General features: G+C 37.0%; 1 protein-coding gene across 1 annotated transcript in view; it reads left to right on the top strand.

Annotated features, from left to right (window-relative positions):
• Nucleotides 1-15300, top strand: part of PARP9 (poly(ADP-ribose) polymerase family member 9) — a 46072-nt gene that overhangs the window by 14202 nt on the left and 16570 nt on the right. The window contains exons 4-6 of the mRNA XM_043990956.1: nucleotides 1159-1383; nucleotides 6645-6863; nucleotides 9552-9642. Coding sequence (XP_043846891.1) covers nucleotides 1159-1383; nucleotides 6645-6863; nucleotides 9552-9642 — 535 coding nt within the window. The remainder of the gene's footprint in view (nucleotides 1-1158; nucleotides 1384-6644; nucleotides 6864-9551; nucleotides 9643-15300) is intronic.

Genomic DNA, 15300 nt, shown 5'->3' with positions numbered 1-15300 from the left:
CAGGACTTTTGAAATGCTCAAAGGAAATATAGTCCAAGGATAATGATTCTGGATGAGATGTTAGAGATCACTGCATCCAACCTTTTCATTTTACAGATAAAGAAATTGCCTTGCCCAAGGCCACCCAGAAAAAGCCCAGATAGCCCAGGGTTGCAAGCCTTGAGTTTTTTTTTTGTTTCATTTTGTTTTGAGGGGCAATGGGGGTTAAGTGACTTGCCCAGGGTCACACAGCTAGTAAGTGTCAAGTGTCTGAGGCCGGATTTGAACTCAGATACTCCTGAATCCAGGGCCAGTGCTTTATCCACTGTGCCACCTACCCACCCCCCCCTCAAGCCTTGAGTTTTTAACTCCAGAACTAGTATATTTTCCATTACAACTGGATCTGGCAGATGTATTTGAGAGCAAGTGTTATCCTGATATTTCTCTTCATCATTTCTTATTAGGCCAGATATTTGCATTTGGGTAATTTCTAAACCAAATGAATTTAATTGCCATTTTATGAAAGTTGAGTTGAGAAATGACTGTCCAAATATCCTGCGGTTCCTACATATATAGTGTTCTTGGTAGCTCATCAATAAAATATAGGTTCTTATTTTCTTTTGTGAAAGAGATGATTATGTTTCATGTGCAATTCCATAGGTAATGTGGTGTAATGGAGAGAGCTGGGATCCAGGTTGGGAAGATCTGTTTACCATGTGCCCTTGGCCAGGCCATTTAGCTTCTCAAAATCCCAGAGAGCTCAATTATACGTTGCAAAGAAACTGCTAATCTACATTTTTAGAGAGTTTTCACACTGGGAGTTCCCTAGGCTAGACCAAAAAAACAATTTTTTTTAAGGAATTAAATTCATCAAAGTTTAAGTATCAGCCATGTGCAGAATATGAGAACTGCCCTATTAGAACTTGTGAATCTGTGGGGGATGTGAAACATCAGAAACTGTGATATAGAATCAGGTAGGATAAGTGTTTTGGGAAGAGAAATGACATTCTCAGATCTGTCAGGAAGATGAATATTTTAGAACTATAGAATATGGGTTGGAATGGCAGGAATCTGGGAGACTGTGTAGGAGGTAATGGCAGTAACCCTTGGGGGTGGTAATGTGAGTCTCTATGGTATAATGTCAAATCTGGTCTCTGGTTATTTTTTTTTCCTTTTCAGGTGGATGTAATTGTGAATACTGTATCAGCTAAAAATTCTTTTGAAAATGGATATGTATCAAATGCAATTCTTAAGCAAGCAGGCACTGAACTTGAGGAAGACTTTTTAAAAGCATTGTATAAAACATCTAAAAGTCAAGAGTTGGTAGTAGTCACAAGAGGATTCAAGTTATCCTGTCAATATGTGTACCATGTAGTGTGGCCTGACTACGATAATAAAAAGAAGGTAAATGTATCAAGTACTTATTATTATTATTAGGAGTTTGGATACAAAGAGTTTTGTCTTGAAAACACATGCAAACAGTCCCTGTTCTCAAGGAACTTACATGTGGGGATGAATCAGGTGGGAGGGAATGGGTACAACATATGTAAATAAGTACAAAGAAAATAAACAAAGTCATTTGTGGGGCATGGGTACAAGCACTAACAACTGGAAGGGAGCGTAAAAGGCCTAGTATAGAAGGTGTCACCTGGGCTGAGACATAGGAATAGGGATTCCAACAGGCAGGTATGAAGAGAGACATTATTCCAGGCATGAGGAACAGCCTGTTCAAAAGCCGAGAGGCTTATTTGGACTAGAATGGAGAGTGTATGCATGGGAAGTCATATAAAGTCAGTTTAGAAATACGGGTTAAAGAGAGATTGTTGATAGAGGTTATTTAAATGCCCCCCCACCAAAGGAATGTATTTTGTCTTACAGGCAATGGGGAACCAGAGAAGCTTATTTATTTATTAATTTTTCCTGTATTTAAATGTTGATTTCAATATTTATAAAATACAATTTATTAATAATTTTTGCTTTTACATTACAGTAATTTCCAATTCTAATTTTCCCAAATTCAATTTTGACAAATAACATCTGGTATTATGAACATTTTAAGGTTTTCAGCATGCTTTATATGTGTATGTATATATATATGTATGTATATATGCACATATATAAATATGTGTGTATATATCTATATCTATATAATCTCACTTGATTCTCCCAGCAACCCCAGGTAGTAGATGCTACTGTTATGTTGTTATATTGTAATCAGATAATTACATATATATACACACATATGTATATGTATATATATACATATATGTATATATACACACAGAAAGATGTATTATAAATATATATTTATATAAATATAAAATATATATAAATATATATTACCCTAGTTGTCCTCATTTATCTTCTGTGAGGGAGGGGAAGGTTCTGTTTTTTTGTTATTCAGTATTCATCTTCCTTTTAGTGATTTTTTCCATTTACATTGCTGTGGATGTGATATATGCTATTTTCTCTCTCTTTCCTCTAAAAATCAGTAAACAATAACATTCAATTTTTTGGGTCAGGGCAATGAGGGTTAAGTGACTTGCCCAGGGTCATACAGCTAGTAAGTGTCAAGTATGTGAGGCCGAATTTGAGCTCAGGTCTTCCCGAATCCAGAGCCAGTGCTTTATCCACTGTGCCACCTAACTGCCCAATAACATTAATTTTTTTAAAAAAGCTTTGAGTTCCAAAAATTCTCTCTGGCCCTCCAACTCCCTCCTCCACCCATTGGGAAGACAAATAATATGATATCAATTATACATGTGAAATCAGGCAAACATATTTCCATATTATCCATGGTGCAAAAATAAAATAATAAAAAGCAAGAAACAAACATACAAAAGGTATGTTTCAATCTGCACTGAGAGTTTATCAGATTTCTCTGAATGTGGATAGCATTTTTCATCATGGATCCTTTGGAATTGTCTTGAACCAAGTATCCAAATCCTTTACAGTTGATCATCATTACCCTGTTGCTGTTAAGTGTATGATGTTCTCCTGGTTCTGTTCACTTCACTTTGCATTAGTTCCCAGGTCTTTCTGAAACCATCTCTGTCATCTATCTGCACAATAGCATTAGATCACAATCACATACTATAACTTGTTTAGCCATTCCCTAATGCTAAGGCATCCCCTCAACTTTGAATTCTTTGCCACCACAGAAAGAGCTAGCTACTATAAATATCTTTGTTCATAAGGGCTCTTTTCACTTTTTAAAAAAAGTCTCTTTGGGATACAGACTTCACAGTAGTGGTATTGTTGGGTATACACACACATGCATATATGTTCTTGGTCACAGTTTTATAGCCCTTTGGGCATAGTTCCAAAATGTTCTCCAGAATGGTTGGGCCAGTTCATAAGTGTGAAAAATAATTATTAATGACTGATATCTTGACCCATATCTGACTGCTCACCACCTTAGGGAGGGAAGGAGGGACAAAATTTGGAACTCAAAAGTATAAGTAAAAAGGTTTATTATTAGGAAAAAATAAATGATATGGGTGGGGGGGGGGATTCAGTGCTCTCAGCTTCTTTCAAAGTCCTTTCACCACACTCATCCCCAACCTCCAACTCCAAGATCCAATTCTCCTTGAAAATAAGATTACATTGAATCTCTTCAAACTTGGTCAAGCCCATCCAACCTTGCAAGGAATTTAATCTAGTGTGGAGAAGCTCATTGTGCTCTACTCAGGCTTGGGTGGAGACAGATCTTTTTGTCTAGTTAGGAAGGCATCTCTCTCCAGGGAGGGGGTCACTCAGCATACTCATTTAAAAGGATGTATGTTCTTTGAATTGATAGCCCAAGGCTAGGGGTGGTCTGGTATAGTCCTTCATTTTAATATAGCCTATCTCCAAATTAAGTTAATAAATTAGATTTGATTGCTGTTAATTAGATTTGATTGTTATTTTATGGACCACCTATAGTTAAAAGGGTATATAAACTGTGAGTCCACCACCATTTTTTGTCTTTTAATTAGAGACAGCCAATTTCTATCATTTTATTGATAACCTGATGGCCTTATTAATAAAACAATTGAATTATCCAGAAATTATGTCTCTCATATTTTAATCATCACATAACTCCATCAACAATGCATTAATGTCTCAATTTTTCCATAATTCCTCCTGCATTTATCATTTTCCTTTTTTGTAATGTTAGCCAATCTAATAGGTGTGAGGTAGTATGTCAGTGTTGTTTTAATTTGCATTTCTCTAAGAAATATTGATTTAGAGCATTTTTTTTGTTTTTTTGGTTTTTGCCGGGCAATGGGGGTTAAGTGACTTGTCCAGGGTCACACAGCTAGTAAGTGTCAAGTGTCTGAGGCCGGATTTGAACTCAGGTCCTCCTGAATCCGGGGCCGGTGCTTTATCCACTGTGCCACCTAGCTTCCCCTAGAGCATTTTTTTATGTGACTATCAAAAACTTTGATTTCTTCTTCTGAAAACTGCCTCTTCATATACTTTGACCATTTACTAATTGAGGAATGGTTCTTATTTTTATAAATTTTACTGAGCTCCTTATGTATTTTGAGAAATTAGGCTTTTATCAGAGAAACTTGATATAATCATTTTCCTATGTTTCCTACTTTCCTTCTAATCTTGGCTGCATTAGTTTTGTCTGTGCAAAACCTTTTTAATTTAATGTGATTAAAATAATTCATTATACTTCTCATAACCCTTTCTATCTCTTGTTTGGTCATAAACTCTTCCATTATCCTTAGGTCTGACAGGTAAAATTTTCCATGCTCCTGGAATTTGCTTATGATATCACTCTTTACCCTGCTTCTACTCAAATGTTTGTTTTATTTTTGAGCACTGCCTCCCTTAATCTACTTTCCCTTTTATGACCCTATTCTTCTCTCTTCCTCTTCCCCATTGGGTAAGATCACACAAGATTGGGGGCAGCTAGGTGGCACAGTGCATAAAGCACTGGCCCTGGATTCAGGAGGACCTGAGTTCAAATCCAGCCTCAGACACTTGACACTTACTATCTGTGTGATCCTGGGCAGGTCACTTAACCCTCATTGCTCCCCCCCCAAAAAAACAAAAACAAAAAACAAGATCATACAAGATTTAGCAGCTACCATGTTAAAGGAGTGGAGGGAAAATGAATGTTAAATATGTCTTTACATGCAATTAGGAAAATATACAATACTTTAAAATTTAACAATTTTTTTAAAAAAGTATGAAGGGTTTAGAATATGAGCTAGGATTACAACCAAGAATAATATACTTAGGGGGCAGCTAGGTTGGGCAGTGCATAATGCACTGGCCCTGGATTCAGGAGGACCTTAGTTCAAATCCAGCCTCAGACACTTGACACTTACTATCTGTGTGATCCTGGGCAAGTCATTTAACCCTCATTGCTCCCCCCCCCCAAAAAAAAACCCAAAAAACAAGATCATACAAGATTTAGCAGCTACCATGTTAAAGGAGTAGAGGGAAAATGAATGTTAAATATGTCTTTACATGCAATTAGGAAAATATACAATACTTTAAAATTTAACAATTTTTTTTTAAGTATGAAGGGTTTAGAATATGAGGTAGGATTACAACCAAGAATAATATACTTAGGGGGCAGCTAGATTGGGCAGTGCATAATGCACTGGCCCTGGATTCAGGAGGACCTGAGTTCAAATTCAGCCTCGGACATTTGACACTTACTAGCTGTGTGACCCTGGGCAAGTCACTTAACCCCAATTGCCTCACCAAAAAAACCCAAAAACCAAAACAAAACAAAAAAAAGACAATCCTTATTTTCATGGAGCTCAAAATATAATGGGGATGACAACATATGTACAAACAAGCTATAAACAGGATAAATAGTAAATAAATAGGAGAGGGACAGCTCTAGAATTAAGAGGGTTTGGAGAAGGCTTCCAGTATAAAGTGGAATTTTCAGTGGGACTTGAACCTAATAGGTGGAAATGTGGAGGGAGAGCATTGTAGGCATGGGGGACAGCCAGAGAAAATGCCCAGAGTTGAGAGATGGAGTATCTTGTTCATGGAACAGTGAGGAAACCAGTGTCAGAGGATCAAAGAGCACATGGGGGGGGGGGGGAGTAAGGTGTAAGAAGACTGGAAATGTCAGGGGGGGGGGTAGGTTATGAAGGATCTTGAATTCAAACAGAGGATTTTGTTTTTGATTCTGGAAGTGACTGGGAGCCATTGGAGTTTATTGAGTAGGGGATGACACGATCCGACCTGCACTTTAGGAAAATTATTTTTGTGGCTGAATGGAGGATGGATTGTAGTGGGGAGAGACTTGAGGAAGGCAGACCCACCAGCAGACTATTGTTAGAAAAGAGAAGGGGGTATATTAATGACATGTTGTAAAGGTAAATGAACTTATGATTAGGAAAATGTCAATGAAACACTTTTTAAAAATTCACTGAAAATAACAAAAGGAAATTCAAAGGGGGATACAAATGAGCAGGCCTGTGTTAGAACTACCAAGTTACTTCTAATAGATACTTTATATTTACTTAATATATATCCAAGAGGTAAAGAATTAACAATTCACTGTCACATACGCAATCTTCTTTTCCTCTTCTTCTTTGTATAAGAAAATGTTTTTATTTGTCAAGTTGATAAGAAGAAAAATAATTTTTTTGAAGTGTTATTAAGATTATAATAAAAAGAAACAAATTTCTACTTCCTTACAGATATTGAAAGATGCAGTGATGAAATGCTTGGAAAACTCCTGTCAGCAAAGTATAAAATCAATTTCCTTCCCTGTTCTTGGAACTGGGAGCATTGGCATCGCAAAAGAAGAAGCAGTTCGAATTATGTTGGAGGAAGTTTTACAGTTTTCCAAGGACCACCCAAGAAAAAAACTCCTTGTGAATTTTGTGATCTTTCCAGCTGACAGCAAACTATCTGAGGCAAGATATGTAATTGATTCCACTTGGGCAATATTGTACAATTTGCCATTTACTTGTGTTGCCCTCCTCTAGGAGGATCTGTCGATCTAACTGGATCAATTTTCTTGATTATAAAGAACTTCTTGTTTAAGAAATTCCCTCTACTAATATAGGTGGGTTGCTTCTCTACAATTTATTGTCTTGGAGCATTGCTTAGAGCACTGTGAAGTAAAGTGACTTGCCCAGGATCTCATGGTTAGTATGTATCACAGGTAGGCATTATGCTTCAATGCAAAACCCACCAGATTTAGAATCAGAAGAAATTCATTCTAGTCCCATGTTGATTACTAACTAGCTATGAGATCTTGGCCAAGTTCACCTCTCTGAGCTTCAACTTTTCTTCTCTGAAAAATGATGGTATTGGAGAATACAATCTTTAACGTCTGTTACAATTCCTGTAGGCTTTGGTAGCATAACTGCTCCTCTTTGTTTCCATTGCTAGCTCTTCCTCTCCTTCCCACTCCTTAACTGTATATATTTTCAAGTTGATTTTTTTTTTGTCCTTTTGCTCTTCTCTCTCTACACTGATTCCATCAGAGAACCCATCCACTTTCCAGGTTTCAACCCTGGCTTTTGTATCAATAATTACTAAATTTGTATCTCCTGTCCTTCTTGCTGAACTGAACTCCAGTCCTATATTTTTTCAATTTCCTTTCTAAAAATTCTATTTTACTTTTCATTTTGTATGCATTAATTTTATATTTCATTCATATATACCTTACTCCCCAATTTGAAGGAAAAACAGAAAGACAAAAGCCTTGCAACAAATATGTGTAGTCAAGCAAAACACATTTGTTGTATCCAAAAATACACCTCTCATTCTGCATCATGAATCCATTGCCTCTCTGTCAGGAGATACATAGATCAGGAATCATGATGGTCATTGCATTGGTCAAAGATTTTCGGATTTTCAAAACTTGCTTGTCTTTACAATATTGTGTTTATGGGGCAGCTAGGTGGCACAGTGGATAGAGCACTGGCCCTGGATTCAGGAGGACCTGAGTTCAAATCTGGCCTCAGACACTTGACACTTACTAGCTGTGTGACCCTGGGCAAGTCACTTGACCCTCATCACCCCACAAAAAACCCCCAAACAATATTGTATTTATTTTATAAATATTTCTTCTGGTTCTGCTCACTCATTTCTGCATCAAGTTTTCCAAGGCTCTCTGAACCCATCACTTTTATCATTTCTTATGGCACAATAGTTTTACATTACATTCATATACAATAATTTAGTTAGCCATTCCTCAATTTATGGACACTCTGGTAATTTCCACTTTTTTGCTACTATAAAAGAACTTCTACAATTATTTTAATACATTTATGTTCTGATTATATGTCCCCTGTATCCCTCTTTCCCCGCCATGATTTCCCTGGAGATTTTAGAATTTCTTCATCTAGAGGAAATATGTTCTTTTTTTCTAGTTCTATAAAGTTATCATTTGGTACCTTTATTGGCATGACATTAAATGAGTAAATTTATTTAGGTACTTTGTCATTTTTTTTAGTTTAAAAAATGTTTATTATGAACTTGAAGGTCATTACCAACTTAAACATTTCCATATACAAAGGCTAGAAAATGGGGAATAGATATGTATATATATAACCATGCATTTATTACAATTTGTTTTTTAAACAAATTTAGCATAATACCATCATTGCCCTGTTCATTCCTACTGATCTGACAATTTTTTACATGATAACTTTATTATATATTTAAAAGGAATAGCAAGTTGTACACAATAGATTTGTAGCATCATGTGCAATCATCTTTTTTATCATCTTATGTTATAGAAATACTTGTTTTATTCCATAAATTAAAAATACAATAAATAATTTTAAAAGTATAATGAAAATAAATTTTGTCCCTTTCCAAATCAGAATCTCATGTTAGTTATTTCCAAAGGCCTCTGTCATTTTTTATTTTATTAGTTTGGCCCACCCTACAAACAATTAACATTACTCCATTATTTAGGTCTATTTTCATTACCACAAAGAGTGTTTTGTATTTGCATTTGTATAGCTCTTTTGTGTGTTGCTATTTGTATTCCCAAGTATTTTGTACATTTAAAACCCCTTCTTAAATGGAATTTCTCTTAAGTCTTCCTGCTGGGAAGACCTGCTGTTTTGTTGTTAATATACAGAAAATTTATATGGATCGATCTTATATCCTGCAACTTTGCCAGAGTTATTGTTTCAATTAATTTTAGCTGACTCTTTAGGGTTCTCCAAGTAAATCATCATATAGTCTCCAAAAAGTGATAATGTAGTTCCCTTTTTGACCTTGCTCATTCCTTCAATTTCTGATCTTATTATAATTATAATAGCTATAATTTCTAGCATGTTATCAAATAGCAGTGGTGAGAATGGATATCTCAGACCTTATTATCCCCATTATATGTAGATCTAGCTCTTGGTTTTAGATAGATATTATCATACTAAGGAAAGGTCCATTTATTGCTATGTGTTTTAAAGCTTTTTACCAGAAATCACTTAATCATATCTGGGCTCCAGTTCCTCATTTATAAAATGAATGGATGGACTCTAAGGTGCATCCAATCTTATGTTTGTAAGTACCTTATAGGTTCATTTAACAATAGCCATTGCATTGATTGACAATCTTTCTTACTTATTGCTACTTAATAGGTTTTCAAAAGTGAGTTGGCCAAGATGAAGACCAACCAGATGGGAAAGATGACACAAAAAATGAATAAAGAAAGTGGTAAAAAGTACAAAGGTAACAGCAGAGGGTTGATTTGGGCCACATCTTTTAAAATATGAGTACAAAATGTTACTAAGGGAACAATCTCCTAAGAAAATTTAATGGAGAAGGACATTGATCATCCCACTCAAGTATCCAACCATTCTGCCATGAACCCTTCCAGACTTAGCTCAGTTCTTACATCCATTTAATTCAGTTCAACAAACATAAGCTCAAATGGCTGTTATGGAGGTGGTGGGAGGCACTGGGTTCTTGAATATATAGGAAGGTGTCTGATGTTCAACTCACAAATAATCAAGGGAAGACTGTAATTCTTTCTAAGAAAAGGCTTTAACTACCATTACTAAGTAAATCACTGCCTTTTCTGTCCTTAATATCAGTTGGACAGAATGGATAGCGTGTTGGTTGGACTTGGAATGAGGAAGATTTGAATTTGAATCCTACCTCAGATACTTACAAACTGTGTGACCATGGTCAAGTCCCCTAACCTCTCAGCCTCGGTTTTCTCATCAGTTAAATAAGGATAATAATAGCACTTCCCCCAAGGGGTTGTTTTTAGGATGAAATGAGATACATATGTAAAGCATTTTCCAAACTTTAAAGTTTATGTAAATTTTAATTATTACTCTATTTTGATTGCATTACCAAACTTATTGGAGCTTATTCATCAATATCAATTGTGAAAAACACCTGGCAGATAAAATGAATACAAATTATTGAGGGTGAGGTGAGTTTAGAAGTCTGTGACATAAAAAAAAAAAGGACATCTGTGACCTTCTCACTGAAGTTTTGTGAAGTTGAACTGGTCCCTAATGAAATCTTATAAGTTCTAGGAAAGCATTTTCCTTTACCCCATAGGTTTTCTAACAGGTGTGAGATGTTTTTCTCTCTCTCTGCTTTATGATTTCATGACATCCAGACATGGATAAACAATATTAAAATGCCCTAAAACAGGACTCTGATAACTTATGAACAAAGCTGAATTATTTATTTCTTGATACTTAGTGTGGCAACTCCTAACACCTTCCATTTATACATTTTGTATCTTGTGTGTAAATACATGTTTGCTTGTTGTTTCCTCTATTAGAATGTGAGCTATTTGAGGGCAGGAACTGTGTTTTAGGTTTTTTGTTTTTGTCTTTTACTTTCTTGGTAACCCTAGCATATTGAAGGAGCTTTATAAATGCTTGTTGACGGACTCACTATAGATGACAACCTATCTCTACCTTTTAGTCTCAGAGAGTTGTTTGAGATTATTTTGATCAGAAATCAGGAAGACCAGAGTTCAGTTAATTACAGAGAAGACACTGCCTTACAGTGGTAGAGAATGTTTCCCCATTCATGAGGAAGCCAATAAAATGACAGATCTACTTCCAATCCCTTTGAATCAGTAAGAATGATCAACTAGGACAAAGACAAAACTAAAAGAAACATTTACCTATTAAATAACAGAGCTCTTTACTTTGTTTCTAACTCTTGCCTCAGAGTTCCCAAGGCTCTGGGTTCATACTGACCATATGAAATACTAGATGTTAACTCAAGAAGGTTGTTGTCTTCCTTGGGGTTTTGTTCTCAACTGATTCCGGGAAATCCACAAATATAGTTTATGGTTTATGTCAAGGTTTCCAGAAGTGCGAATTAGAGAGTTTCTCTAGCTTCTGTACAAGCAATTAAGGTAATACTATTGGGAGGATTTCAAGTGACAGAGATGGGGAAGGGGAAATAATAATTCTAAGTGTAGAGAAGGGAATGAACAAAAGCAGAGAGTCAAAAAAGCCTGGAACATATCCTGAGAATCTAGAGTACTAGTCTAGTATGGCTGGGGCCTAGTATATAGAGGGGAATAGTACGAGGTAGGTATGATACCAGAGACCAGAAGGCCTTGGATGAATTAATGAACTAAGTATCTAGGTAAATGCTTTCCATGTGCCAAGCTCTGTGAAATGCTGAGAATGCAAGATAGTCTTGCCCTCAAGTGGTTTACATTCTAATAGGAGAAGATGAGGGGAAGTGAAAAGAGACATGCATTTATATATTGTCTGCTGTGTACCAGGCACTGTGCTAAGTGTTTTACAAATACTATCTCATTTGATCCTCACAACAAATCTCTAAGGGAGGTGTTGTTATTATTACCATTTTACAGTTGAGGAAACTGAGAAGAGATTAAGTGACTTGTCCAGTGTCACAGCTCATAGGTGTCTAAGACTGGATTTGAACATGGGTCTTCCTGATTCCAGGGCAGCTAGATGGCACAGTGGATAGAGTCCTGGGCCCAGAGTCAAGAAGACTCATTTTCCTGAGTTCAAATCCAGTCTTAGACACTTCCTAGCTGTGTGACCCTGAGTAAGTTGCTTAACCCTCTTTGCCTCAGTTCTGTAGAGAGAAAGAAATGGCAGAGTACTCCAGAACCTTTGCCAAGAAAACTCCAGATGGGATCATGAAGAGTCAGACATAAGCGAAACAACTGAACAACGTTCTGACACCAAGCCCAGCAGTCTATCCACCATTCTACCTAGCTGCCTTTTATACATGTGTTTAATACACATTACGTATATGACACATATATGTGTATATATATATATATCATACATATGCGTACATGCATAAATGTGATAATTCATATCTAGAAGTGGTGGCCAGGGAGGGATTTTTTGGTCTGGGAAATCACAGGAATGGTGAGTGGAGTCATAGGCCAATTGATTGATATATCTTTGATGTATCAACACTGGTAGTGTTGATTTGATTACTGAAGTCTAGGTTGAGAAGCTTAGACTTGATTTAGCAAGCAACAGAAAACTGTTGAATGTCATTCCTGCTCACTGAGCTCTAAGGCTTCTTATTCTAGGTGGCTAAAGAGAGGTTTGTTACATCATCAGATTTCCCAAGGTAGGACTGGCCATTACATCGGTATGAGTTCTGAAATATTTTACAATTGTTTTCCTTTATCTCATTGGAATTATTAAGACTATTGTTTTCCCGGTTCTCCTTACTTCACTGTTCATACAAGTTTTCCAAATTTTTCTATTCATTGTTCCTTACATTCCTTACATTCTGTTACCTTCACATACCACAAGTTAGTTGGTAGGAACCCATTTTGCTTTTAGGTCTCACTGAAGATTTTTGAGGAGAGGGCTGACAAGACCACAGCAGTACATTAAGAAGAATACTTGGGAAGGGGAGTAGAAGATGGATTGGGGAAGACATAGTTTTGAGGCAGAAAGACCAATTAGGAAGTTACAAAAACAACAATAATAACATGCAGATAGTGTCTTTTGTTTGGTTTTGGTTTGGTTTTTTTGCGGGGCAATGGGGGTTAAGTGACTTGCCCAGGGTCACATAACTAGTAAATGTCAAGTGTTTGAGGACGGATTTGAACTCAGGTACTCCTGAATCCAGGGCCAGTGCTCTATCCACTGCGCCACCTAGCTGCCCCCCAGATAGTGTTTTTAAAGTAAATTTCTAATGTTTCTCAGAGAGTGCAATTAATATTTCCATTTTATAGATGAGAAAAATGAGGCTTGGGGACATTTAAAAACTTGTCTAGTTCTAGTAACATAGTGGCAGACCAAAGATAATCAAGACAAGAGAAATATAGCTCTAAATTAGGGTGGTTGTTGTTGACATCAGAGAAGGGGATAGATGTGAGAGATTTAATAGAAATAGAATTGATAATATTTGGTAATTGAATAGGGTGAGGAAGAGGGAATAGTCAAAGATGACTCCTAGACTGGGAGCCTGGGATACTAGGATGATGGTGGCACATCAGTAAAAATAGAGAAGTTAGGGAGGTCTAGTTTTAAGGGAGAGGAAAAGAATGTGCATTTATTCAGGACCTACCATGTGTCAGGCACTGTGCTAAATGCTTGATAAATATCTATTATGATTTTTACAACAACTCAGGGAGCTCAATGCTATTATTATCCCCATTTTATATTTGAGGAAACAGGTAGAGAGAAGTTAAGTGACTTGCCTAGGTTATACAATTGTGTCTGAGGTCAGATTTGAACTGAAGTCTTTGTGACTTCAGGCCCAGCCCTCTATTCGTTGTGACATCTAGCTGCCTGGTTTCAAAGGAGAAGATAAGTACAGCTTTAGATGTTAAATCTGAGGTGCCACCAGGACTTCAGATGAACTAGTTCCAGACTTTATCACCTCATAACTTTCTAATGATCATCATGCCTCCAGTCTCTCCCTCAGCTTGCTTCCTGTCAAATAGGGATATTGGGGCCATTGGAGATATGACTGGAACCCTTAGGGACATGGAGTAGTAAGAGATTGTTCTGAGCCAGGTCCTGACTCTGGCTGCTCTAGTGGTTCAAGGTGTCTAACATTGAACAGAAGGAAGTCAATTTACATGTAACATGGAAAGGACATTAGCAAGAACATGTAGCCACAGCTTCCCTGCCTCTGTATTTGCCATGGTAGAGACCAGTCAGTGTCATGTGTAAAGTCTTTGGAGTGCCATACTCATTGTACCAGGAGGCAGTGTCAAAAATTTTAACCTTGGTCTCCTGAATCAACCAAGTCCTTAGGATTTTTAAAAATTCCCTTTTCAGGAAAAATAAAACAAAACACTAGATTAACTTGCATAAGGCTATTTGGCACTCCTGAAAAGCTATGGAAATAGTGGAGATCACCAAAGTAAAATATGAGAGAGAGACAGAGACAGAGAGAGACATGGGGAAGAGGGATGAGGGAGAGAGAGAAAGAAAGAGGGGGAGGGAGGGAGGAAGGGAAGAGAGACAGGCAGAGATAGAGAGAGAGAGGGATGAAGAGAGAGAGGGGGGCAGAAAGAGATAGAAATAGAAAGAGGGAGAGGGAAAGGAGGAGAGAGACAGAGGCAGGGATAGAGAGAAGGAGGGAGGGAGGAATGGGGAGAGAGAGGCATACATATAGAGTGCATCTGGGACAGAACTTTGGAATACACACACACACACACACACACACAGATTTAAAGAGCAGGAGGAAGACTCAATATAGTCAGAGTAAGCAGGCAGGTAGGAAAACAAAGAAATTGCAGGGTCATGGGAGTTAAGAGATGAGGACAGACAGAAGATACTGGATTTTGTCAGGCAGAGGTTTGTGGGGACTTTGTTTTGTTTTTTTTCCTTTTCTATTTCACTTTTTTGGTCATTTATTTATTTATTTATCATTTTCCTCCAGTTACATGTAAAAAAATTTTTTTTCACATTGATTTTTTAAAACTTTGTGTTGCTAATTTTCTTCCTCCCTCCCTCCCTGCAATTCAATATAACATGTGCAGTCATGCAAAACATCTCCACGTTAGTCAGGTTGTGAAAGAAAACAGACAAAATAACTTTAGAAAGAGGGACTAACAAAAAAATTATACTTCAATCTGTATTCAGATACCATCAGTTCTTTCTCTGTAGATGAATTGTACTTTTCATAAGTCCTGATGGCATCCTGCTTATCATTTCTTTCACAGTTACTATTGCTAACTGTATTGCCTTTCATCCAATCCCTCCCCTTGATATTTACTCTATTTTCTATCTTCTTTCACCCTATCCCTCTCAAAAGTGTTTTGCTTTTTACTGCCCCCTCCACCAATCTGCCCTCCCTTCCTTTACCTCTCACCCCTTATCCCCTTCCCCTGCCACTTTCCCACAGGGCAAGATATATTACTGTATCCCTTGAGTGTGTATGTTATTCCCT

This window comes from Dromiciops gliroides, chromosome 3 (genome assembly GCF_019393635.1).
Source record: "Dromiciops gliroides isolate mDroGli1 chromosome 3, mDroGli1.pri, whole genome shotgun sequence".
NCBI lineage: Eukaryota > Metazoa > Chordata > Mammalia > Microbiotheria > Microbiotheriidae > Dromiciops > Dromiciops gliroides.
The sequence above is the reverse complement of the archived record's forward strand: the minus strand, read 5'-3'. Positions and strand labels throughout refer to the sequence as shown.